The sequence below is a fragment of the Vipera berus genome (assembly GCF_964194415.1).
Source record: "Vipera berus genome assembly, chromosome: 6".
NCBI classification, from domain to species: Eukaryota; Metazoa; Chordata; class Lepidosauria; order Squamata; family Viperidae; genus Vipera; species Vipera berus.
Genome location: NC_138208.1, coordinates 84,226,322 through 84,252,463, shown reverse-complemented (window position 1 = coordinate 84,252,463; position 26,142 = coordinate 84,226,322). Strand labels below are relative to the sequence as shown.

The 26,142-nt window shown below is 44.1% G+C and overlaps 1 protein-coding gene across 1 annotated transcript in view; it reads right to left on the bottom strand.

Annotated features, from left to right (window-relative positions):
• The window catches only part of IRAG2 (inositol 1,4,5-triphosphate receptor associated 2), a gene marked incomplete at its 5' end in the record, with an annotated part of 65,057 nt that overhangs the window by 17,536 nt on the left and 21,379 nt on the right, over positions 1-26,142 (bottom strand). Inside the window, 15 exons of the mRNA XM_081330669.1 lie at positions 796-915; positions 2,556-2,617; positions 2,701-2,738; positions 3,777-3,858; positions 4,728-4,869; positions 6,569-6,653; positions 8,685-8,756; positions 11,120-11,181; positions 12,594-12,857; positions 19,022-19,128; positions 21,293-21,456; positions 23,073-23,171; positions 24,527-24,640; positions 25,772-25,874; positions 25,981-26,045. Coding sequence (XP_081186795.1) covers positions 796-915; positions 2,556-2,617; positions 2,701-2,738; positions 3,777-3,858; positions 4,728-4,869; positions 6,569-6,653; positions 8,685-8,756; positions 11,120-11,181; positions 12,594-12,857; positions 19,022-19,128; positions 21,293-21,456; positions 23,073-23,171; positions 24,527-24,640; positions 25,772-25,874; positions 25,981-26,045 — 1,579 coding nt within the window. The remainder of the gene's footprint in view (positions 1-795; positions 916-2,555; positions 2,618-2,700; positions 2,739-3,776; positions 3,859-4,727; positions 4,870-6,568; positions 6,654-8,684; positions 8,757-11,119; positions 11,182-12,593; positions 12,858-19,021; positions 19,129-21,292; positions 21,457-23,072; positions 23,172-24,526; positions 24,641-25,771; positions 25,875-25,980; positions 26,046-26,142) is intronic.

Here is a 26,142-nt window from a genome sequence, read left to right as displayed (position 1 = left end):
GAAAGTCCAGTTGCCTTTTGGAAAAAGCACCTTTGGGACAACCGTGACCTGGATGATTGAGAATTTTCATAGTTACTTAAGAGGAACAGAGTGTCAAAAATAAAACAAATAGTAACTGAGGATCAAAGAGTTGAAGGGACTATTTAGTTGTTCAATGTAGGTTACAATTAGAAAAAAGTGGTGGTTAACCCTGTCCAATTTAAGGACATGGCTGGCTTTACATGCTGGATGAAACCTTCTTGAGATCTTGGCTGAGTGTGACTGAGTCTGTTAAGTCAAGCATTGTGACTTGTAAGCCATGGCTTCATGCAAGGTGTGAAAGCAAGCCTATTTTGGTTCAATCCACACTCCAGGAATACAGGTAGTCCTCGACTTACAATTGAGCGTTGCTATGAGACAGTTGTTAAGTGAATTTTGCCACCTTTGACAACCTTTCTTGCCAAAGTTGTTAAGTGGATCGCTGCAGTTCTTAAATTAGGGACACGGCTGTTAAGTGAATCTGGCTTTCCCCATTGACTTGGTTTGTCAGAAGGTCGCAAAAGGGGATCACATGGCCCCGGGGGACGCTGCAACCGTCGTAAATAGGAGCCAGTTGCCAAGCATTTGAATTTTGAACACGTGACCCTGGGGATGCTGAAATAGTTGTAAGTGTGAAAAATGGTCATAAATCACTTTTTCCAGTGCCGTTGTAACTCACTAAATGAACTGTTGTAAGTCAAGGACTACTTGTAGCACTCACTAGCTTCCTGCTTGTCAAGGGGCTCATATATCTGAAAAAAAGAGTAACAACAATACCAGTCTTGTTGTTGGAGGCATCTTCTACAGCTTCCTCTTTTGAAACAGCTGTTGCTTCTGGCAACCCTAAAGTAGAAAGGTGTGTTTCCCCCTCCGATTCCAGTAGTGTAGACTCCGTATCTATAAAGGCAGAAGACGAGGGGGGAAAAAATGCTAATATGACATCCAGATGTTTAAAGATTTTCATACATTTCAATAGAGGAAAGCCCCGGCTCCTGTTAAGTGGGCATAACTTGATGGCTTTCAACCACGTTTCTGAGTCTCTCTGCATTCACCACCACCCCCCCCAAATTACAGAATTCTTTGGTTGTGAAGGAAGAAAAATGCTAGTTAGGAAATAAATATTTAGTTCTTTATAGATGTTGGAAAAGACAGATCTGGATTCTCACCGTAATCTGTGGAAGATATATTATTATTATTATTATTATTATTATTATTATTATTATTATTATTATTATTATTATTATTATTATTCATCGCACAGTCAGCCAGATGTTCAGACTGGATTTGATATTTCTGTCGACCTATCAAGTCCTTACCAAGGACCTGGGATAGGCAGATGTGGATTTTTGAATTGATGGTATTACAGATAGCGTCGCAGGGTGGAAGCAGTTCCTAGTAAGGCCGCCTTTTGCAATTGACTAATGGCGAATTTGTCAATGCCAATGGTGTTCAAGTGGTGCTCCAGTTGTTTTGGGATTGCACCCAAGGCGCCTATTACTGTTGGTACTACCCTTGCTTGCCTTTGCCACAGTCTTTCTATTTCTATTTGTAGGTCTTTGTATTCTGTTATCTTCTCCAGTTCCTTCTCGTCTATTTTGTTGCTGATAATAATAATAATAATAATAATAATAATAATAATAATAATAATAATAATAATAATAATAATAATAATAATAATAATAATAATAATAATAATAATAAGAAGAAGAAGAAGAAGAAGAAGAAGCAGCGCCTTGGGTGCAATCCCAAAACAACTGGAGCACCACTTGGACAGCATTGGCATTGACAAATTCACCATCAGTCAATTGCAAGAGGCGGCCTTACTGGGAACAGCTTCCATCCTGCGACGAGATCTGTAATACCATCAATTCAAACATCTGCCTACCCCAGGTCCTTGGTAAGGACTTGATAGGCAAATAAAAATGCCAAATCCAGTCTGAACATCTGGCTGATTGTGCAATTAATAATAATAATAATAATAATAATAATAATAATAATAATAATAATAATAATAATAATGATGATGCTGCAATGTAGTGGGTCTGACGCAAGGAAGAGACGCCAGCCGGAGTACGTGTTCAGCTCTTTATTGGGGGGGGTAGCGTACTGGGAGATGAGGGTTACCTGGCCTCCTTAAATACCTAGCCAGGTAAGCGGACAGCCAATGGAGTTGGCCCTAGGTTTCCCGCCGAAAACTGGGTTTCCCGCCAAAAACCGTTCAGGCCAACGCCCCCTGGTGGCTGTTGCTATGCAGGTGCCTGCATACATAACAAATAATAATAATAATAATAATGATAATAACAACAGTAGTAGTAGTAGTAGTAGTAAAGTTGGAAGGAACCTTGGAGGTCTTCTAGTCCAACCCCCTGCTCAGATCAGAGAGGTTTACTATTGGAACAATCACAGCCAATGCTTCTTTCTGATGGTATCACTGATCATGAGTTGTCATTCTGGGGTCATTGTCGTTTGCTGCGGAAACCCACAAAAATTTGAAATGTTCTTTGCTCTACTTACCACTCATCTCTACTTCAACATACCTTGTGATTCTTTAATGCCCTCTGCGGCAGAGACAAAAGTTTCTTCGGATGGAAGTAGTTCACTGGGAAAAGAATGAGAGATGAGTGTACAATCCAATAGCAGAAAAACAGGGTGGATTAGGAAATGAATAGATGTTTCTCTTACCTGAATAAGTTATCTGTTAATGCTCTGGCATCACTCTCCTTGGAAAAAGATGAAACATCTTAGCATTTATAGCCAAACGAAAAGCATTGGAAACATTTATTTGTACAGATATATAAAAAAACGAGGCACGGGGACATTTCCTTGGTACTGCCTTCAGTTTCTGATTTGATGATCTTATAAATGTCAGGAGCCAACAACCAGGAGCATTTGTTGAGTTCAAAGCACAGAAAAGTTTATTGTGGCTAGCTAATATACAAGAATCTAGTCAACAGTGAAAGCTAAATTGGTGCTAGATAAGGCCTACACAGATTTCATGGAGGGCTGGACTCTTGTGGCTGTGCGATGACTCCACACAAATGACATGTTTAACCCGACCTTCCATCCCAGTCTGTTCATCTCCTACAATAAATTCTATTCCTAATATAATCAATATGCCACCAGATCAATTTCATAAATAAATAAAATCAACCTAAGGCTTAGTTATTTGGGAGAAACACTGTGAGGGACCAATTTGATTGTGCAGCTTTCCTGTGGTAATATTTATTTCCATAGACATTTGCTTTGGAGCAGAGTCCACTGTTTTATTTGGTTTATTTTAACAACAGCTGTTCTCTAAAAAACACCCAGGAGATGTTTAAAAAAAAAAAGACAAATCTCTATCGGAAGGACCCATTTAACCATTTTTTTTCTTCTTAACTTTTTTTTTTACAAATGAATACCAGATTTATTATCTGGTCTCCAGCATTCAGTACCATAGATTCCCCGAAGCAAAAGTAGGGATTTTACTCTCCCTCCAACTCTTATACATACCATTTCACACTTATGACCACTGCAGCATCTCCATGGTCATGTGACCATGGATGCTTGGCAACTAGCCTGTATTTATGAAAGTTGCAGTGTCCCGTGATCTCCTTTAGCGACCTTCTGACAAGCAAAGTCAATGAGAAAGCCAGATTCACTTAACAACCGTTAAGCCAGGTTCACCTAACAACTGTGGCAAGACAGGTTGTAAAATGGAGTAAAAATCACTTAACAAGGGTCTCGCTTAGCAACAGAAATCTGTAAATGAAACTAACCTTGGGAGAGTCACCATCCATCCTTATTGCCGAGATCAGATCTGCATCTGTCTGGTTACCAACCGAACGGTGATTACACCTGCTAGCAGAAAGCAAGATTTGCATATGGCAGCTATTCAGCTTTCCCTTCCCCTCAAGTGAAACACTGGGGGTTATTTTTATCTACAGCTTTCACTTAAGCAAAGAATTCATCCCTAGCTGCAACACAAAACCAGCACAAGACTAAGTAGAGTTGTCACTAGTTTCAAGGGCCTGTACAACAGCAACAAGTCAGAGGCACTTGTAGCTGAGGTAATAATAATGAAATTGCAGAATTTTGACTTTTGGAAGCAAGAATGTCCATAGCCAGGAGAGACAACATTCAGACGATGCCTCTCATATAGTGGGTGATGGGTCCATCTGATGACCTTTCACAATATTCTGTGCTCAGTTCTTATAACTGAAGGAAAGTAACCTTAACACCAAAAAAATATCTGAGTTAAGATGCTGTTCAGAGTAGCAGGCTGCTAAAGAAAAGTAACACATTATCGATCTACATAGTACCGGTAATTGTATGGGGATAACACCACCCAGAGGAACAGTGAAGCTTCTAACAACCTTGCTTGCTCAAAAAGAAACGATATTTGTAAAAGATTTTTGGCCCAAGAGTTGCCCAATTAATGGGTAATGACTGGAAATGTTCACACGAACTGCCCACTTTCATAAAGGAAAAAATGGGCTGTTAGATATTGAATGTCTATGAATGTCTTTTTAAGCTCCAAAGAAGTGATTTGCTTATTTGAATTACACATAAAAGGGAACAGAAGTCACTAGGATTATAACAGGTAACTATCGTAAGAATCAAATGAGAAGATACTGGCAATGTAGGAGAAGAATTATCCATTGAGCTGTGTGTAGCCTTTATCAACCTTGGAAGACTCAAGGTTTTAAAAGCTGGGTCTCTGATCTTACCTGTATTCATCCAACATCACATCCGAGGTGGTTCCATTTCTTAAGTGTTCTTTCCCGAATATTAATAATATTTGAGAATTTCCAACAGTCCCGGGTAGAGAGCTTCTTCGAAGCAGTTGCAGAGAATCAAGTGACAAAGCTTCTGTTAAAGAGACAGAGAAGGAGAGGTGGCGGAATTATTAATGAGAGGAAACCCAGAAAATGTGACTGGAATCATGCAGATCAAGTTGGGATGTCTATGGAGATTCTCAATCATCTAGATCAAGGAGAGGCAACTTTGGCTCTTTTATGACTCATGGACTTCAACTCCCAGAATTCCTGAGCCAGTCACGCTGAGGGGAAAGGGAGGTTTCCAAGCTGAGCCCTGCTGGCTCAGGAATTCTGGGAGTTGAAGTCCACGAGTCATAAAAGAGCCAAGGTTGCCTACCCCTGATCTAGGTCATGGTTGTCCCACAGTTTTTTTTTTCTAAAAGGCATCTGGACCTTCTTGGTGTTTTCTTTGAAAACATTTCACTTCTCATCCAAGAAGTTTCTTGGATGAAAAGAGAAACATTTTCAAAGGAAACACCAAGAAAGTCCAGTTGCCTTTTGGGAAAGAAAACAACTTTGGGATAATTGAGTTGGGATATTGCAAAGTACGGTTTGATCCTCCAAGATGTAAGCCCTGTGGCCAATTTCAAATAGTTTTTTTTTGTAATCTGAGAGTTCTGCACAAACTTACAAATGACCTCTCAAAAAACTAATTGTTCAGTAAGCTCATTTCAATCAGAGCCTTTCTAATTGCTCCTGAGCTGCACGATTTTAAAAAAGGACGCATACTTTAATCTTCACCCATAGATGGATGATAGATGCAAATGCTAATCAACAAAAGCATAAACACGTACAATAACATTAATGAAAAAGCATTAACTGAACTTAATGATCATAACTTAATGCCCTACGCACAGTCACTCATGCGCTCGTGACCTCCCGGTTAGACTACTGCAACGCTCTCTACATGGGGCTGCCCTTGAGGACCACTCGGAGGCTTCAGCTGGTGCAGAATGCGGCCGCACGAGTTGTGATGGGAGTCTCCTGATACTCCCGTGTAACACCTCTTCTCCGCGAGCTGCATTGGCTTCCAGTTGCCCTCCAGGTGAGATTCAAGGTGCTGGTGATGACCTATAAAGCCCTAAATGGCCTGGGTCCGGACTATCTAAGGGAACACCTGCTGCTGGCATCAACTTCCCATCGTCCTGTGCGCTCCCATAGGGAGGGCCTCCTTAGGGTGCCACCGGTCAGGGAATGCCGGCGGGTGATCCCCAGAGGGAGGGCATTCTCTGTGGGCGCACCTGCCCTTTGGAATGATTTACCTGTGGAACTCTGGACTGCCCCCGACCTGCGCTCGTTTCGCCGGGACCTGAAAACCTGGCTTTTCAATTTATCCAGCCTGGACTGAGGGGGGTTTTAGTTTTAAATTTTAACATTGTTTTATTGTTGGGCTATTATTAATTTAATTCTTTTTAATTCTATTTTTATCTTAATTTATATTGTCTTTTAAACATTGCCCTGTAAACCGCCCTGAGTCCTTTGGGAATAGGGCGGTATAGAAAACTAATTAAATAAATAAATAATAAAAGGGGATGAAAGAACCTGGAAAATGATGTTACAAGCAGAGGAAATCCCCAACTTTGACCACGTTGCTTCCATGTCTTTCACCTTACCCTTTTCTTAAAACAAAATTCAAATTTTGAAAAAATAACACATAGCAACATGCAAATCAGATAAGTTTTCTTCTTCCAAGGCTGCGTGCTCCTCCTTTTAGCCAACCCACTTGCAGCCAGTGCATATTTTAAGCTTACCTAGCAGTAAGATATCTTGTGTGGACCAGCACGTACTCCAAGGCCAGCACAATTGGGTTCCTAGTCTTTGAGAGCAACAGGTTTCCTATTAAGATGAGAGAATCGAAATCCTTAACCTCTACCCGCACCGACACCAAACAACACCAGTTCGACTGGAGTAACACTAAAATCATCGGCCACGCTACCACCCGCCACACTCGTGAGTTCACCGAAGCTGGCCCTCCACAAGCAATTCCATCGACAGACACACTGACCCATCAACCAGCCTACGAACCTCACAATCCAAATCAACTACACACCCAACCAGAGACACAACTGACCCCCAACCATCCCACGGAAGCCCCCTCTCCCCCACACCAGCAGTTCACCTCCCAAGGACCCTGACCTGGTGTAACCTCCCCATCACACGATTCTCGCTGATGACTCCCATCGGACCCATCACAAGACCCTCACCCACACCTGAAGCCCTTATCAAGAGAAGAACGCTGACATCCCCTCAACTCCGCTGAAGACGTCACCTAGCCTGGTAACGAAATGTTCGGACACCAACCCAGAAGCTCAGAGAACGAAACTTCGCCCTCATCAGAGAATTGAAAGCAAGGAGACGGCTCTCCAGCATGCAGCATGCAGCTCAACTAATTTATAGGAAATTCCTTCTAGCAGGAAACAAGCATGTGGTCAGATGGCTCTTTTTTCGGAATAATTGGGCCCCGCTGCCTGCATTTTGACCACAAAGCACTACAGGTAGTCCTCAACTTATAGCCATTCATTTAGTGGCCATTTGAAGATACAACAGCACGGGGGGAAAGGGATTGAAGACCGTTTTTCATTGCTACATCCCATGGTCACGTGATCAGAATTCGGACACTTGGCAACCGGCATGTCTGCCAGTTTGCCAAGCACCCCAATTGTGATCACAAAACTGTGCAACTGCTGGAACAGCTGGAACTTCAACCAGTCACTGAAGAAGGATAGTTCATTGAGCCCTGCCTGTTATTTGAGCCTGGTCGTTCATGCCCTCAAGTGAACTCTTGAGTTGATTTGTTCAACGATCCATTGGTTTGTTTGGCTGTTTACAGTTTTTTTCTGGAGTCTACTTCAGCACCAAGAGTTCAAAACTGTCAGCACTCATCCTGTATTGCCTCACACGTGGACTAGTTATTGAACTAGAATTTAGAATAGAATAGAATAGAGCTGGAAGGGACCTTGGAGGTCTTCTAGTCCAGCCCCCTGCTCAAGCAGGAGAACCTACACCAGACATGTCAAACACAAGGCCTGGGGGCCAGATCCAGCCCACGAAGTGGTTTCATGTGGCCCGCGAAGCCATCCTGGAAACAGGGAACGGCCCCCACTGCCTTGGCCCTGGCCCAGAGACCCTCCTTCTGCCAGAGACCCTCAGATCTGTTCCACTCCTGCCCAGGCCCCCATAGGCACCCTTGATGCGAACGATGTAGAGCTGGCCACGCCCACCCAGTAGGCCATACGCACTCTAGCCACGCCCACCCAGTAGGCCACGCCCACCCAGGCCATACCCACCCGGCCCCCTGAGGGCAACCGCAATGCTGATGCGGCCCTCAATGAAATTGAGTTTGACACCCCTGACCTACACCATCTCAGACAGGTGAGTGTCCAGTCTCTTCTTAAAAACCTCCAGTGATGGAGCGCCCATGATTTCTGAAGGCAAAGCTGTTCCACTGGTTGATTGTCCTCACTGTCAGGAAGTTCCTCCTTCATTCCACAGTTGCTTCTCTCTTTGATCAGCTTCCATCCGTTGCTTCTAACTAAGTCAGCATCATAGGAACATTATTGTACTGCTGGCTGCCAGCTTGGCTGGCTGGATTGATGACAACTCGCCATCAGCCAACTCGCCGTGGACAACTTTGGTTGTCCCAAAGCTGTTTTTCCAAAAGGCAACTTGGACTGAATGGATGAGAAGCGAAACCTTCAGTTGCCATTTGGGAAAGCATCTTTGGGACAAAACGTTGTTCCTAGACAGAGACATTCAGTTTATTTATCACCTCCACCAACTCAATTTTATCACTGAAAATGTTGCAAATGGTTCGTTCCTCTTCAGCTTCTCTTCCAACGTAGACTTTGAAACCTTGCCTGTGCTTACCTGCTCTTCTGTTCTTATCTCTTCACTGACATCTGAGCGGGACAAAGGGCTCTCATCATCAAAGGCACAGCTCTGTTTGGACAGAAAGTTAGCATGCTGGTCAGTTGAAAGAAAAGTCAGTTCACCAAGAAAACCTAGCTACGTTTTGGAAGCCCGGTTGCTATCCAACAGGACAGGGCTAAACGGCAGAAGCAAGAAAAGAACAGAGTTTGGTCCACTGAGGGAGTGTAGAAACGTATTTTTCAAGAACACAAACAAAAAGGCAGAATACAGGCTTTGCGTGCCAAAGGCCTTGAATGTAACCTGCCTCTCAATTTTAGGGCTGGGAAAATCCCTGCTTGATGTTTTCAATCAACACAAGAGGATGCTGTTCTAGATCTGATAAGCATTTTTGGTGGTGGTTTGTTCAGCAATAGAGCCCTATTAGGAACCAAAGAAAATTATCCTTTGAGAACACTTTTTCTTGAAAAGAGGGCTGCTAGCCAGCAGCCATTAAAGCTGGGAGCCAAAATCCCAGCTCTTGTTCTGATTGTGTCGGAGACAAACCCCCCCACCCCCACCCCACACACACCCACCCAAATAAATTGACACGGTCCCATTTGGCAAATGACAGACCGGCAATTATCAGTAAGCCCAGTTTAAAAGGAAAAGCATTCAGGATAAAGGTATTATTTATTTATTTATTTATTTTTACTTTATTAGATTTATATACCGCCCTTTCCCGAAGGACTCAGGGCGGTTTACAGGGTATTTAAAACAACCAGTACAAAAGTTAAAAACAAATTTAAAAAGATTAAATTATCCCTAAAATTAAAAAAAAACCCAGTTAAAAATTCTCAGCCTGGGCCGGAGAGCTCAAAGAGCCAGGTCTTCAGGTCCCGGCGAAATGGGCGGAGGTCGGGGGCAGTCCTAAGCTCCACGGGCAGCTGGTTCCAGAGGGCAGGCGCACCCACAGAGAAGGCCCTTCCCCTGGGGGTTATCCGCCAACAGTCTTTTATCGGCGGCACCCTGAGAAGACCCTCCCTGTGGGAGCGCACTGGACGAAGGGAGCTTGATGCTGGCAGCAGGTGTTCCCTCAGATATCCCGGACCCCAGCCATTCAGGGCTTTATAGGTCATCACCAGCACCTGCTTCATTGCATCACCCAAATAGTATCAAACTTCATTATTACATTTAGCTGTGAGGGCAGGTGGCACTCTTTCCCCTACTACAACAACAACCCTGTGAAGTGGGTCGGACTGAGAGTAAGTGATTGCCTCTCCAGGGACTTCTTGATTCATTACACTTGCCATCTTTTATCTTTTTTTAAAAAAAATGTTTTATTGATTTTATTATAATGCTTTTCATTGTCGGGGACCCTGCCCAGACTCTCTGAGAATTCAGCAATTTAGCTTAATGAATTATTATTATACGATGACAGAATGGCGGGGAAACACAGACATCAGAGCCAATTTGGTTTAGTGGCATCAGGCTACAGTCTGGGCCAGGGGAAGGCAACCTTGGCTCTTTTACGACTCGTGGACTTCAACTCCCAGAATTCCTGAGCCAGCATGGCTCAGCATGGAAACCTCTCCCTTTCCCCTCAGCGTGGCTGGCTCAGGAATTCTGGGAGTTGAAGTCCATGAGTCATAAAAGAGCCAAGGTTGCCTACCCCTGGTTTGGGAGATGGTGAGTTCTAGTCCTGCCTTAGGCATGAAAACCAGCAAGGTGTCTTTGGGCCAATCACCAGGAGATTGTGAGTTCCAGTTCCAGTCCTTCCTTAGGCATGAAAGCCACATGGAAGACTTTGGGCCAACCATTCTCTCTTAGCCCAACTCATCTCACAGTTATTGTTGTGGGGAAAAGAGGAGTAGGAGGAAGGAGTATTGTGTAGGATTGTCTTGAGTTATTTATAAAAACAAACTAAACAAATGTGGTTAGAAAGAGACATGGAGTGACTCATAGCTCTCTGCATCTTGCTAGCCTTCAAAACCCCTCCACCCAGCCAACAATTAGGGATGGTGGAAGTTCACCCCTTCTGTAGGCTTGCTTTAATTGATTTAATTAATCGATTAATTAAACTTCTGCTTTAATGCTCCAATCGACCCCCTAAAAGATGAACTCCAGCTTATGAGGCAGAAAATATATTTCCAATCCAATTTTAAACTGCAAACTTACTGGTTTAAATCCAACGGAGACTTTGCAGCTTCCTCTAAGGAAGCCTATCCATCTTGGAGCTTGTGTTGGAACACAACCCTCCTAATGCCCAGTTTGTGCGCCTAGGAAGCATAGGAACAATAGTCCCTTGCATGCCTCTGGCTGTGCTAGGGCTATCCAGTGCAATCTGGGTACTGTCACTGGAGGATGCTGGGAGATTTCCTGGGCATCTCAGTCCTACCCTTTAACTAAAAATAAACAGTTAAATGCATTGTTAAATAAATGAATGGATGCCGTACCTGACAAAGTACACCACACAAGAGTCTTTTTAAACACTTCTCCTTGAGTGACTCTAGAGCAGCTACAAAACAAGGCATTAGACAGCAGTTGGTGAGCATCTGTCAGCTAAAGCTTTCCCATCCTTAACTAGCAAAAATACCATATTCAATAAACAAATATTCCAGATGAGGAAGTTTCCGTCTAATAGTAGCACACTTTTTCATTGCCGTTGTAACTTTGAATGCTCACTAAAAGAATAGTTGCGAGGTAAGGACTACCTACATACCACCACCCACGCTCTAAACCAGGGGTCTTCAAACTTGGCAACCTTAAGACTTGTGGACTTCAACTCCCAGAATTCCTCAGCCAGCTAGGGCTGGCTGAGGAATTCTGGGAGTTGAAGTCCACAAGTCTTAAGGTTGCCAAGTTTGAAAAGCCCTGCTCTAAACTCTGTCAATCAAGCCACTGACAGACCTATCACAAGGTCCCAGTTTCCAGAGGCAATGTTTCTCCAAGTACAGTTTTTGAGGAACAATAACAGAGAGAAGTTGCCTTCACACTTTTCTTGTTTTTGGAGCCATGTGCTGGACCACACCAGGAACCTAAAGTAATGCGGCAACTTTCCTCTTGCACAAGTGTGAGGCATCTCTAGAAATCAGAGAGCTAAATGGGACGCTATAAACCAGGGGTCTTCAAACTTGTTGGCCATTTTATGACTTGTGGACTTCAACTCCCAGAATTCCTCAGCTAGCGTGCACCTGGTATAAAATGTCTTGCCTGAGCTGGGAGCTGGACTAGAAGACCTCCAAAGTCCCTTCCAGTTCTATTCTGATTGATTGATTGATTGATTGTTCAAAGGTACAACAGCACTTGAAAAAAAGTGACATGACCGTTTTTTCACATTTATGAGCACTGCAGAGCACCAGTTAGCTCTAAAAGTTCTTTCTCCCTCTCCAACTCTTTGCTCCCCAATTCGAAAGAATACAGCTAGTCCTCAACTTACAACCGGAATTTCTGTTGCTAAACAAGAACAGTTGTAAAGGGATTCATGCCCTGATGTGAAGTGAGTCACTGCAGCAAATCACGCAGCTGTTAAGCAAATCCAACTTCCTCCACCAACTTTGCTGGTCGGAAGCCGGCTGGGAAAGTCAGCAATGAGGATCACCTCACCCCAGGAGGCTTGCAACTGTTGTAAGTACATGCCAGTTGCCAAGCCTTCTGAAATTTTTCCCAGGAGACGGTGGGAGGGTGCTGCAATGGCCACAAGTGTGAGAACCAGTCGTAAATCACACTTTTTAGGCTGCTATAACTTTGAACAGTCACAGAACAGATGGCCTTAAGTCGAGGGCTACGTGTGTATAGCTATCATGGCAGAATCTCCGACTACAGTAATTATTTTTGGGAAATGGCTGACCCCGAGACGAATGCAGGTTAGCCCTCCACAAAATATTAACCCAGAGGATGGAAGAAACCAAAGAGCTGTGAGATACTTACTACTTTGTTCCTTAACTTGCAGTTCCAGCTGTCGGCAAGTCCGTGTTAAATCTATATTTCTACCCCGGAGATTTCCTTGCTCGGCCACGCTATCTTCTAGCTTCTTCTGTAAAGACTCTGCTTCCTCACGGGCAGCGTGAAAGTCACTCTCGCGATCCTTAACCTGAAAAAGCAGCAGAAGCAGCAGCAGCAGCAGGTCAATGCAAAAAATTTCCGGCATCAAATGCTGCAAGACATGCTCGGTCTGTAAGCCCCTATGGGCAGCTTTAAAAAAAAGAGACCCAAAACACATTTGTTCTCTTTCCGGAAGCCATGAACTCTTCATGCTTCTGCATTTTGAGGGACAGGTTCTGCTTGTTGATGTGCACCAAGCGGTTCTTTTCCTGTGCAGAGCACTCGAAGTTGCCACCCCCCACCCCCTGCACACACACACACACACACACACACACCGGCCCAGCTCAGCTTCGACTTCCTCTGCAATCGCACTTCTGCAAGTTCCAGACGAGCAGGCAGGTTCTGCTTTTGTGAAACCTACAGCTGGCCCCTGTAAAAAGCTCATTCCCCCCTATATCACTTCAATCACTTCAATATGAGCCAGCCGTGTGCTGCAGCTGCCAAAAAAGCCAACACAGTGCTAGGCTGCATTAACAGAGGGATAGAATCAAGATCAAGTGAAGTACTAATACCACTTTACAATGCTTTGGTAAGGCCACACCTGGAATACTGCATCCAGTTTTGGTCACCACGATGTAAAAAAGATGTCGAGACTCTAGAAAGGGTACAGAGAAGAGCAACCAAGATGATTGGGGGACTGGAGGCTAAAACATATAGGGAACGGTTGCTGGAATTGGGTATGTGTAGTTTAATGAAGAGAAGGGTGAGGGGTGACATGATAGCAGTGTTCCAATATCTCAGGGGCTGCCCCAAAGAAGAGGGAGTCAAGCTATTCTCCAAAGCACCTGAAAGCAGGACAAGAAGCAACGGATGGAAACTAGTCAAGGAGAGAAGCAACCTAGAACTAAGGAGAAACTTCCTGACAGTTAGAACAATTAATCAACAACCTGCCTCCAGAAGTGGTGAATGCTCCAACACTGGAGGTTTTTAAGAAGAGACTGGACAACCATTTGCCTGAAATGGTATAGGGTTTCCTGCCTGAGCAGGGGGTTGGACTAGATGACCTCCAAGGTCCCTTCCAACTTTATATTATTATTGTTATTGTTATTGTTGTTGTTGTTGTTGTTGTTATTATTATTATTATTATTATTATTATTATTATTATTATTATTATTATTATTATTATTATTTACAGAAGGAAAGAGAGCCCCATGCGGAAGGCAGCCTTGACATACCGAAAGAAATAACACAAGCAGCCACTGCGCCATGACTGCGGGTTAAGACTTCCTAACACAGGCGGTCCTCAACTTACAATAGTTGGTTTAGGGGCCCTAATACTCTTAGGGGCATTTGTCTGAGCACTTGTGATTAATATTTATTGTGATTAATCGCAATCATAATAGTAGATTTGGAAGGGACCTCGGAGGTCATCTAGTCCAACCCCCTGCCCAGGCAGGAAACCCTATACCAGTGATGGCGAACCTTTTAGAGACCGAGTGCCCAAACTGCAACCCAAAACCCACTTATGTATTGTCGGGTGCCGGGTGGGCCTGGCCCCTTTGGGTGGGTGTAGCCCATTGGGTGGGTGTGGCCCATTGGGTGGGCGTGCCTGCGGTGGTAATGGCAGCCTGGGTGGGACTAAAAAGTTGAATCAATCAATTCCAACTTTGCAAGATCTTTTTTTTTCCTGTGAGAAGTTGAAATTGATTGAACTTTTTTTTTTTGCACACGGCGGTGGAGGCCTAAAGCGAAAAGGTTTTATAAAACCCAGCTGTAGGCCTAGGACTGGGGCGACGGTGCGCATGCCCACAGAGAGGGCTCTGCGTGCCACCTGTGGCACCCGTGCCATAGGTTTGCCACCACGTCCCTATACCATTTCAGACAACTGGCTGTCCAGTCATGTTACTTATATGCAAGGGCGTAGTTCTGTACACATGTTGCATTTGGCAAGTTTTAAATGTGTATTAGGTATGTGTACATTTTGAGAGCAAGCAGCTAAATTTCATTTTTCATGCGTGCCATTGAGCCTGCAGGAAAAAATGACAATAAAGGTTATCTAGTCTAATTTTAAGGGACGTGGTGGCTCAGTGGGTTAGGACGCTGAGCTTGTCGATCAGAAGGTCGGCAGTTTGGCGGGTCGAATCCAGAGTGCCGCGTAGCAGAGTGAGCGCCTGTTACTCGTCCCAGCTTCTGCCAACCTAGCAGTTCGAAAGCACGTAAAAATGCAAGTAGAAAAATAGGGACCACTACGGTGGGAAGGCAACAGCGTTCCGTGCGCCTTTGGCGTCTAGTCATGCCGGCCACATGACCACGGAGACGTCCTCGGACAAGTGCTGGCTCTTCGGCTTTGAAACGGAGATGAGCACCAGCCCCTAGAGTCGGAAACGACTAGCATGCATGTGCGGGAACCTTTAGTCTAATTTTAAACTCCCATTGCTAATCCAGACTTGGGACCCCGAGTGGGAAGGAAAGAATCTTGATCTATACTTCTGGGTTGTGCCAATGACTGGCCAAAGTTACAACGGCCCTGAAAAATGTGACTTATGCCCGTTTTTCACATGCGGCAGCCCCAGGGCCATGTGATTTACATTCGGATGCTTGACAACTGACTCCTATTTATGACGGATGCCGTGTCCCCGGGGGTCACACGATCCCCTTTTGCGGCCTTCTGACAAGCAAACTCAATGGGGGAAGCCAGAGTCACTTAACAGCCCGGTTACTAACTTAACAAGGGTAGTGATTCACTTAACAACTATGGCAAGAAAGGTCGTAAAATGGGACAAAACTCACTTGACAAATGTCTCACTTAACAACATACATGTTGGGCTCAGTTGTGGTCTTAAGTTGAGGACCACCTGTATCAAAACCTGTAGCTACAAATTACGACCACAACTGAGCCCAAAATTTCCGTTGCTAAGCAAGACAGTTAAGTGAATTGTGCCCCATTTTACGACCTTTCTTGCCCCTGCTCTTAAGTGAATCACTGCAGTTGTTAAGGTAGTAACACGGTTGTTAAGTGAATCCAGCTTCCCCCTTGACTTTGCTTGTCGGAAGGTGTTGTGACTCAGGGTCAGCCTGTGGGTCCGACAGCCGGCTCCGATGTATCGGAGGACTCAGATGTGGGGGAGGAGGGAAACGAACCGGCTGATGATGATTTGGAGACTTTGCAGAGTCCTCAGCCGGGAACCTCTGCTCAGCTGTGTGAGCCCGAGAGTGCGGAGGATGATGACCCACAGCTGGCCCTGTTCAAGGACGCCCGACGCAGGAGGCAGTCGAGCAGGGACAAACAAAGGAAGGCTATGGGACTCCTCGGGAGGAGGCACAGGGAGACCACGCCCTGAGCTCTCTATAAAAGGAGTGTTTGGGGAGGGGCTGGTTGCTGAAAGCAACTCTTTTGCTTGAGAAGATAAGCTCTTGTGTGTTTACTATTAAATCTTGGCAGAAGCCTTTTAGCCTTGGACGCTTTCCAGTCTCTTCTTTTGATTAGGGGTGCGAGAAGAGGGCTGGTTCAGAACAGTAGGTCGCAAAAGGGGATCACACGAACCCCGGGACGCTGCGACCATCATAAATACGAGTCAGTTGCCAAGGGTCCGAATTTTAATCACGTGTTCATGGGGATGTGACAATGGCCGTAAGTGTGAAAAAGTCAGGTTTTTTCCCCAGTGCTGCTGTATCTTTGAATGGTCACTAAATGAATGGCTGTAAGTTGAGGGACACCTCTGTATAGCCTGTCCCTAAGTTCTAGACCTGCCTTAGGCAGAAAGCCAATTAGTGACCTTGAGCCAGTCCTCCTCTCTGAGCCCTAGAAAGCAGGCAATGGCAAGGAAATACCTTGTCAAGGATACTGCACAGTCTAGTTCTGGCAGCTGTCAGGAGATTAAAAAGTGACTCAAAAGGCACACACACACACACACACACACACACACACACACATCCTGAAAGCTTTACCAAAACAGAATTGGAGTCCAAACGTGTACATTTTCATCTGTCCAATTTCTTGGACAGTTACCTCAAGTCAAAGGTAATTCTTTTCCTGGATAAAGAATCGTATCCGTTACAGCTTAAATCCGGCTGGAAAAAAAAGCCAGCTTAAGCAATTTGATAAGAGTTGATAAATAATAAATAAATTGCTCTCTGGAGTTCAACCTTCAGCTTTCCCAGGGATCCTGGCTAAGTGTTCTGCTCGAAGAATAGCTACTGCAAACCCCAAATGATGGTTTTTATGAGGCCTTTTTTATGAAGCCTCTCTGTTTTCGGAGGAGTTTCACTAATCCTGCAGAAGACACTAGACTAGAGAGTTTATTGCAATCCCGTGAGCTAGAAGGGGAAATTGGCAAAAATATTTGTCAATGTCAACCCAGAATTTCACTCTGTACCTGGCAGCTGGGAGGCAGAGTCCTTTCTCTGTGTTTTGTTATTATTCCAACTTTTTATAGGTTTGCCAGCAGACAGATAAAAAAGAAAACAGGGGCTCACTCCATTCTAGCACTGGTGATGTTACCTAGCTGGGTAAGGAAACGTCTGCAAGAAAACAACCAAGCTCAGAGAGCACCAGGGACCCCCCCCCACAGATTACGGTCTCTCTGGATGTCTACAGAAGCTTCCAAGCTGCGTGGAGAACTGAGACATCAACAGAAGTAAAGCCTATTTTTATGAGTCGGTTGCCTTTTAGTAAAGTCTGATTAATCCAGTTTACGGTTGTCAGCAGAAGAGATGTATAGCTACCAACAAAGGTGGGCAGACACATGCAAAACATTACACATGCTTAGTCCACACATGGACAATTCTGTGCATGGAAGATAAAGTACTGATTGGAAGTGACTTCCTTATTTATTTCTTTTCCCTTATTTCACTCTTTGGGCGAAGGGAAGGAAAAAGAAGGGAAGGAAAGAATGGAGGAAGGAAGGAAGGAGGGAGGGAGGAAGGGAGGGAGGGAAGTAAGTAAGTAAATGTGGGAAGTCAGCCTCCCCCCAGAGAAGGAAATATTAAAAGGGCAGAATATTATAATTCCTCAAAGAATCTTAAAGAGGCAGAAAAGCATGCCCAGTTTTTCTTAGTAGCCCCAAGTCTCTCTTCCCCAAGCAGAAACCAGCTCTGTAGAAATGCAGATGTAATAATCCATTCAGGAAGGTTGTAGCCTTCCAGCTAGAAGCTTAGGAAGACAAGACCCTTAAAATGTACATGTTGTTGTTGTTAGCTGCGAAGTCGTGTCCGACCCATCGCGACCCCATGGACAACATTCCTCCAGGCCTTCCTGTCCTCCACCATCTTCTGGAGTCCCTTTAAGCTCACGCCTACTGCTTCAGTGACTCCATCCAGCCACCTCATTCTCGGTCGTCCCCTTCTTCTATTGCCCTCAATCTTTCCCAGCATTAGGCTCTTCTCCAATGAGTCCTTCCTTCTCATTAGGTGGTCAAAGTATTTGAGTTTTAGCTTCAGGATCTGGCCTTCTAAAGAACAGTCAGGGTTGTACATACCCCACCCAAACTCTAAGTCAGTACATAATAGGATTAACCCACAGATGCCAAAGAGGCACACTCAGAGTCAGGTCAAAGTACATGACACAGGACCAGGAAACAACCTCAAGAGCCCCAGAGGGTATAAAAACCCACTCCCTACATGTGCTCTCTCTCTCTTTTCTTTCAGAGCCATCTTTCTGCCTGGCTCTCTTCTTCAATAAACTACAACCTTCTTTCTAAAGCAGTCACCATGTTCTTTATTCCCGGCTTGGACTGAACCCTGATGAAGACTTTTTCTTCAACAGAAGAAAGGAAGGAAGGTCCACCGTTTCAATCTCCCATCGGAAAGAGGGCAGAGTCCAACAGTTCAACGTTTCCCTCTGATTTCCTTCTGTGTTTGGAGCACAGGCTTAATGTGGGAAGGGTCCTTTCAAAGGTGGCCCAGCAGCCATGGATGAAATGGCTACAGAGACCCGTGACCAGGGGACAAAAGCCATGTCCGAACAGAGGCACTTGCCTACAACAAAATGAAACGAGAAGGCTGCCCACACAGCTTCGCTTGTGCCAACTGAAGTTGGAAATCACAACATTTGATACAGAGCAAGGAAATAAGGATGGAGGCGGGCCTTTCTACCATTAGAAGCATGTTAGCATGACGCAGGCCCGCCCCGTCTTCCAAAAATAGTAGGTGGGCTGCCCTCTGGGCACACAGGATTCATGGATGCACCGAATTATATCTGGGTCAGACAATTCACACTACTTCACACTTTGGCATCTCTAAAGATTGTTCTATCTTTTTTTTATTAAAAAAATTAAAGACATAAAAAGTACAACGCAGGACACCTACCCTCTTACCAGCTTCCTCTAATTGTTCAGTTAACTCTTGCAATTTCAACCTCAAGGCTTCTGCTTCTGCCAAAGCATCTTCTCTGAGCTGTTTGATTGAATGGATCTCATGTTGTCTTCCAGATATTAAGCAAAAGACCAAAAACAATGGACAGCAATGTTATTCGGGGCTGAATTACTCTCTCCGAGTTTGCAAGTGATTCACATTTGCTCAATTATAGGCATTTCCAGGCTTACAAGCATTATGGGCTACATACTTGAGGATAATCACCTTACAGGCAGTCCCCAGCTTAGGACCACAATTGGGACTCGAGTTTCTGTTGTAAGCTGTTAACGGTTCATAAGTTGAGGTGGATCCAAATTTACAATTTTTACGGTGGTGATTAAACTTTAAAATTTTAATTTTAATTTTAATTTTAATTTTAACTGGGGTTTTATTTGTTCAGGGACGGATATAATTTTTTTTAATCTGTTTTTAACTTTTGTATTTTTTGTTTTAACCACCCTGTAAACCGCCCTGAGTCCTTCGGGAAAGGGCGGTATATAAATATAATAAAATAAAATAAATAAATAAAATAAATAAACGAACCGCCCAGTCATAAAGCAAATCACACGGTCAATAAGCAAACCAGTTTCCCCCAGAAATTGATCACAAAAGACACAAATCACAATCACATGACCGTAGGATGCCGCAACCAGTTGTAAAGGTGAGCCAGTTGCCAAGCAACCGAATTATGATTGATCATAGGACAGCGAGGGTCAGGGATGGTTATAAGTGCGCGTTCAGGTCATGTCACTTTTTTTTCCAAGGCTGTCATAACTTTGAACTGTACTTTTAATAAATGCTCATTAGTCAAGGACGACCTGTATATACATGCACCCTCTTTCTTTATTACGTTCGTATTTTTATTACTTTATCATTCTTCTTTCAACTTCTAAGCCTCTCTCCTTCCATCTGCTAATGTGGATTTGCAGAGGGAGGTCAGCCATTTTAAAGAAAACTCTACTCAGTCGAGTTTAAAAATGAAGCTAATTAAAAGTCTTTTTTAAAGCTGCCCTTTAACAAACGTTCTTAATCTGCCATTTGATATATTCTGACACCTCCCAGACTTTACCCACATATATATCTCCTCTCTAACACAATGAAGAGTCTTGTTCTTTCATTTTCTTTGGCAGAGACGCATTGCTAGTTCCTTCCCCCTGGCGATAGAAATATAACAACAACAACAAAGTTGGAAGGGACCTTCGAGGTCATCCAGTCCAACCCCCTGTTCAAGCAGGAGACCCTATACCAGGAGTCTTCAAACTTGGCCCTTTTATGACCTGTGGATTTCAACTCCCAGAATTCCTTGACCAGTGTGCCTGGCTGAGGAATTCTGGGAGTTGAAGTCCACAAGTCATAAAAGGGCTAGGTTTGAAGACCTCTGCCCTATACTATTTCAGACAAATGGCTGTCATCTCCTTCACCTACACCAGGGGTGTCCAACCTTGCCAACTTTAAGACTTGTGGACTTCAACTCCCAGAATTCCCCAGCCAACATGAATTTTGGGAGTTGGTCCACAAGTCTTAACAGAATAACAGAGCTGGAAGGAACCTTGGAGGTCTTCTAGTCCAACCCCCTGTTCAAGCAGGAGACCATACAAATGGTTATCCAATCTCTTCTTGAAAACCTCCAGTGAAGAAGCCCCCACAACTTCTGGAGACGAGTCACTTCACTGATTAATTGTTCTACCTGTCCGGAAATTTCTCCTTGAATTCTAGGTTGCTTCTCTCCTCGATTAGTTTCCATCCGTTGCTTCTTGTCCTGCCTTCAGGTGCTTTGGAGAATAGCTTGACTCCCTCTTTGTGGAAGCCCTTAAAATATTGGAACACTGCTATCATGTCACCCCTAGTCCTTTTTTATTCATTCAACTGGACATATCCAATTCTTTAAGTTGCCAGGTCTGGACACCCCTGGCATAAGTGAAACACGTTTAAGACATGAGGACTTCAATTCCCAGAATTGCCCAACCAACATATTAGCTGGGAATTCTAGTAGTTAAATGTCCACAAGTATTAAAGTGGCTGAGGTTGGACATCCCTGTCCTATGCTCTCTTACCTCTCTTAACAGACATGCATCATGTGGTTTATTATGAGCTACCAATCCTCTTTGGGTTTCATCTTATGGAGATGTTACCACATGGCAAGCCAAAATTAGAGCATTGTTCACTGAACTGCAAGGAATTTGCAACTGAGTAGATACAGAAACCATACATTCTATACAACGAAGGAGAACAACCTGGACCAAAGCGTTTTCTTTAAATGTAGCTGTTCGGTTCTCATCCTCCGCAGGTTTCCTGCCATTTTAACGAGCTCCTTATCCAGGGATTCCTTCTGAGCTTCCAAAAATTTTAGTTTCTGAAGCCACAGTGTTCTTTTATTCTCCAGGGTTTTCTTGAGGTCCTGTGTGGACGTCAACACAAATATCTATACAGCACAGCAATCTCTTGATTGAATTAAGCTCACAGCTCTTCCATCTTGTATTCAACATCCATCACACACACATAAAACATCACATGCTTACAGGCTGCTTGGGAAATGGGCAACTTTGGGGGTTTTTTTTAGGGAGGGGGGTGTAGTTTATCAGGAGCAAAGTTCATGAGGCTACCACCACCACCTCATCGTAGTTCTTTCTTTTCCAAGAAGTTCAGAAAAGTAGCTCAAGAGCCCTGGTGGCGCAGTGGTTAGAATGCAGTACTGCAGCCTAACTCTGCCTATAGTTTGGAGTTCGATCCAGACCGGCTCAAGGTTGACTCAGACGTCTGTCCTTCCAAGGTCAGTAAAATGAGGACTCAGATTGTAAAACACCTAGAGAGTGCTGTAAAGCACTACGGAGTGATGTATAAGCCTAAGTGCTATTGCCATGTTGGGATGGTGATTATCTTCAATTACACCCATATTATTTCTCCCTGGCAAAGCCCTCCTATTGTCTGTTTGCTTAAGGCAACACCAGTATTTTGTTATAAACTAAACCCAGTTTAACAAAACTCATTTTTTTGGGTTCACGTTCCAAATAAAGCCTGATTGCTTGGTTCACACAATGTGCTAAGACAAGCTTATCGTAGTTAAGTTAGGTCAGTGATGGCGAACCTTATAGAGACAGAGTGCCCAAACTGCAACTCAAAACTCACTTATGTATTGTCGGGTGCCAGGTGAGTGTGGCCAATTGGGTGGGTGTGACCAATTGGGTGGGTGTGGCCAACTGGGTGGGTGTGGCCAATTGGGTGGGTGTGGCTGAGGGGGTAACGGCAGACTGGGTGGGACTAAAAAGTTCAATCAATCAATTCCAACTTTGCGAGATCTTTTTCCCCCTGCGAGAAGTTGAAATTGATTGATTGAACCTTTTTTTTTTGCACACGGCGGCGGAGGCCTAAAGCGAAAAGGTTTTATAAAACTCAGCTGAAGGCCTAGGAATGGGAATGCATACTGGGATTGTAATTATGACCAGGATTCTACCAGAAACCATGAAATTCTATTTCTCGAATGGAATTTATGTGCCATCAAGGCTCTCTCTCCTCAGATCCTTAGAAGTACACTGGTGGAATCCTGACAGTAACTGTAAACCACAGAAGTGATTCTGCTGCTTCAGAAATTCTGAGAACGAAGAGGAATCAGTGCTAGGCCCTCCTGTTAACAGAAATCCCCACAACATTAGCACCCCCAGAAAGGGAAAAAAGAAAGAAAATAATCTGAAAACAGATTGGACTTTTGTCAGCTGAACATCTTTCAATTCTGCCTGTGCCTATTTCCCCTGATCTACTGAGAGGGAGCTGCAAAGCCATCAAGCTACCAGTCCCCTTAGAGGACCCAAAGTTGTGAGGCAAAAATAATTTACTGCAGAACCACAGATCTAAATTGTTCTGATATCTGCCACTGCGTGTTTGCTGGGAATTCACGTTCCAACACATTTGAAGGGTGCCAGATTAATGAAAGGTGAGCCAGTGCTTACAACGAGTGAATTTTTCATCAGGGGAAGATAACCTAAGAGCTTGCTTGCCTGCCATTCAAGGATTATTTACCACCAAGGTCTTCTGATAAGTTTCTGGCAGATCCAAATTGTCTGTTGGGTTCAGCAAAGGCAGCCCTGCTAAAGCCTCCACTTGAGAAAGTTCTTCTTGCTGCAAAGAAAGAATGAGGTAGATCGTTGTTTGTATTTCAGAACGTGGGAAACATCCCAAGGTATCATAAAAGAATCATTGGATTGAGAGGAGTCTTGGAGCTGGGATGTCTTTATACACCCCTGCTTTGAGTTGCAAATAGCACGTTTTTCTTGTTGTTAGTCACTAATTCATGTCTGACTCTTCACAACCCCATGGACCACAGGATGGCAGACACCTCCCCCCCCCCCGCCCACATGCAGACATCAATGTAAGAATTTAATTTACTTATTCTGGTCTTATGCTTCCAGTCTGAAGAACAAACTGTACAGAGTAATATGAAACTGTAAAGCAATTGTAGGATTTAAGTCATTTGAACCCACTGTTCTCTTTTTTGTTACCTGTCTGTCTCCACTATGCCTTTCAGGACAGAAGGCAGGATTCAACAGGCACAGCTGAGATCAAGTGGCTATTTTAGCTGTTTTTCTGCTACGCTTCAGGAGAGCTTACAAAACAAAACACCAAGTATTTCTAAAGAAATGCATGCAAGTGCCTGAGAGAACAACAACGGAAGAACTTTAATATTTAAAAGTGGAAAAATAAGGATGTATTTGGCGGGCCTCTCTGGGGAGGGAATTCTATAATTTTAGCAGCCTCCCAGTCTTACCTCAATGGAATGGAATGGAAAGGTTGGGATGGGATAGCATAGCATGGCATGGCATGGATGGAATGTAATGGAGAGGATCAAATGTAATGTAATAGATTGGAATGGAATGGATTGGATTGGACTGGATTAGACTGGATTGACTGGACTGGACTGGACTGGATGGGATTGGAATGGATGGGATGGGATGGGAATGGACTGGATTGGATTGGATTGGGATGGGATGTGATGGCATGGCATGTGATGGCATAGATGGAATGTAACGGAGAGGATCAAATGTAATGTAATGTAATGGATTGGATTGGATTGGATTGGATTGGAATGGATCGGATTGGAGTGGAATGGACTGGATTGGATTGGACTGGACTGGACTGGACGGGAATGGATGGGATGGGATGGGAATGGAATGGAATAGATTGGATTGGATTGGAACGGAACAGAATGTATTGGGATGGGATGGGATGGCATGGATGGAAATAATGGAATGGAATGGCTGGAACACTTAGAACAGAGCATTTATATGATATATTGATTTATATGATATATTGTCTTTTATAGACTGGACACAACTAGCAGTATTGATTAGTGAGAAGAACCTAGATGTTACCCAAATGGGAGGAAAAGCAGCAAACAATGTTGTTGAATTTAGTAAAAATTTAGACAAAGTGTTTTCAAGTCTCCTTCATTATCCACATCCACCATGTTCCATTACCAGGTTTAAAATGGTGGCCTTGAACTTTTCTCCTACTCGCTCTGGCCCTTCAAAAAGCAGGAGGACTTCTCTGTCCAGTGATTCATCAAGTGCTGTCCACTCAATTCCAGGGATCTTAATGAGAAAAAGTAATTTGAAAAAGTCACATTATACTCCTGACCTGGAACACGGCCCCTACACTACACCGAACATAAAACATTTGTTTTTCGGTTAGGCCAGGGGTAGGCAACCTTGGCTCTTTTATGACTCGTGGACTTCAACTCCCAGAATTCCTGAGCCAGCACGAGTCATAAAAGAGCCAAGGTTGCCTACCCCTGGCCTAGAAGCACATACAAAATGCAAGCTAAGAATCTTTCCATACTCCTGGATAGAAACTGGGGATGAAATGATGCCGGGGACCCAGCTGAACAAGACTATTGCTAAGATATGTTTGCATTGTGCTTCATTAAAGAGGGGATATTACAGGCAGTCCTCGACTTACAGCCACAATTGACCACATTTCTGGGGCTAATCAAGACAGTTGCTAAGTGAGCTTTGCCCCATTTTATGACTTTTCTTGCCAGCGTTGTTAAGTGAATCACTGCAGTTCTTAAGTTAGCAACACGGTTGTTAAGTCAACCTGGCTTCTCCATTGACTTTCCTTGTCGGATGGCCGCAAAGGGTGATGACATCCCGGGACATGGCAACCGTCATAAATATGAGCCAGTGTCTGAGCATCCAAATTTTGTTCATGTGACCATGGGGATGCTGCAACGGTCGTTAAGTATAAAAAACGTAAGTCACTTTTTTCAATGCTGTTGTATTTCATATGGCCCAAGGGCTAATCAATAAAAACAATAAACATACAGTGCTGTTGTAACTTTGAACAGTCACTAAAATAAGTCGAGGAGTACCTGAACAACACAGAAGTATAGTTCAAGATTCTTTCCTTCCCACTAGGGCAGAGGTCCCCAACCTTTTGGGCACCAGGGACCGGTTCCGTGGAGAAAAGTTTTTCCGTGGACCGGAGGGGGCGTGGTTTCACGTACTGCCTGCATCCTGCAGATGGGGCTTTGCTTGTTTGCGCGGATGGTTTCAGGCATGCCGTGGGCTGGTGCTGGTCCACGGACCGGGGGCCGGGGACCCCCCTGCACTAGGGATCCCAAGTCTGGCTTAGCAAGGGGAGTTTGAAAGTGCTCAGACAAGCGCCCCTGAGATTTTTATATCTGCATTTCATCATCCCATCCTTTGAAAGACGTTTCTGACCTCTGATGGCTCCTGGGCAAGTTCCAGTTCACAATGCAATGAATTGGTGGCTTCAAGGAAGCTGCTGTTGAACTTGTAGATTAAGGGAAAGTTGATACCATTCCTAGCAAAAAAAAATGTAGATATGGACATTTAAAGAGTTAAACATCTAGAGCGCAGAAACCACCACGACCGGCGTCTTTTTTCTCTCGATTTCCAAGAATACTCACGAGATCAGTTCTTGCTGCATCTGCTGAACGTTGTTCAACAATTTATTTTTCTCTATGCGCAGAGTCTACGGTTGGAATCGCCCCCCCACCCCCCAAAAAAGATGTTTAGAAAAAGGCTTTCTGAGCAAATAGCAAGCAATCCCTTACCTTCTTCTCATTTCC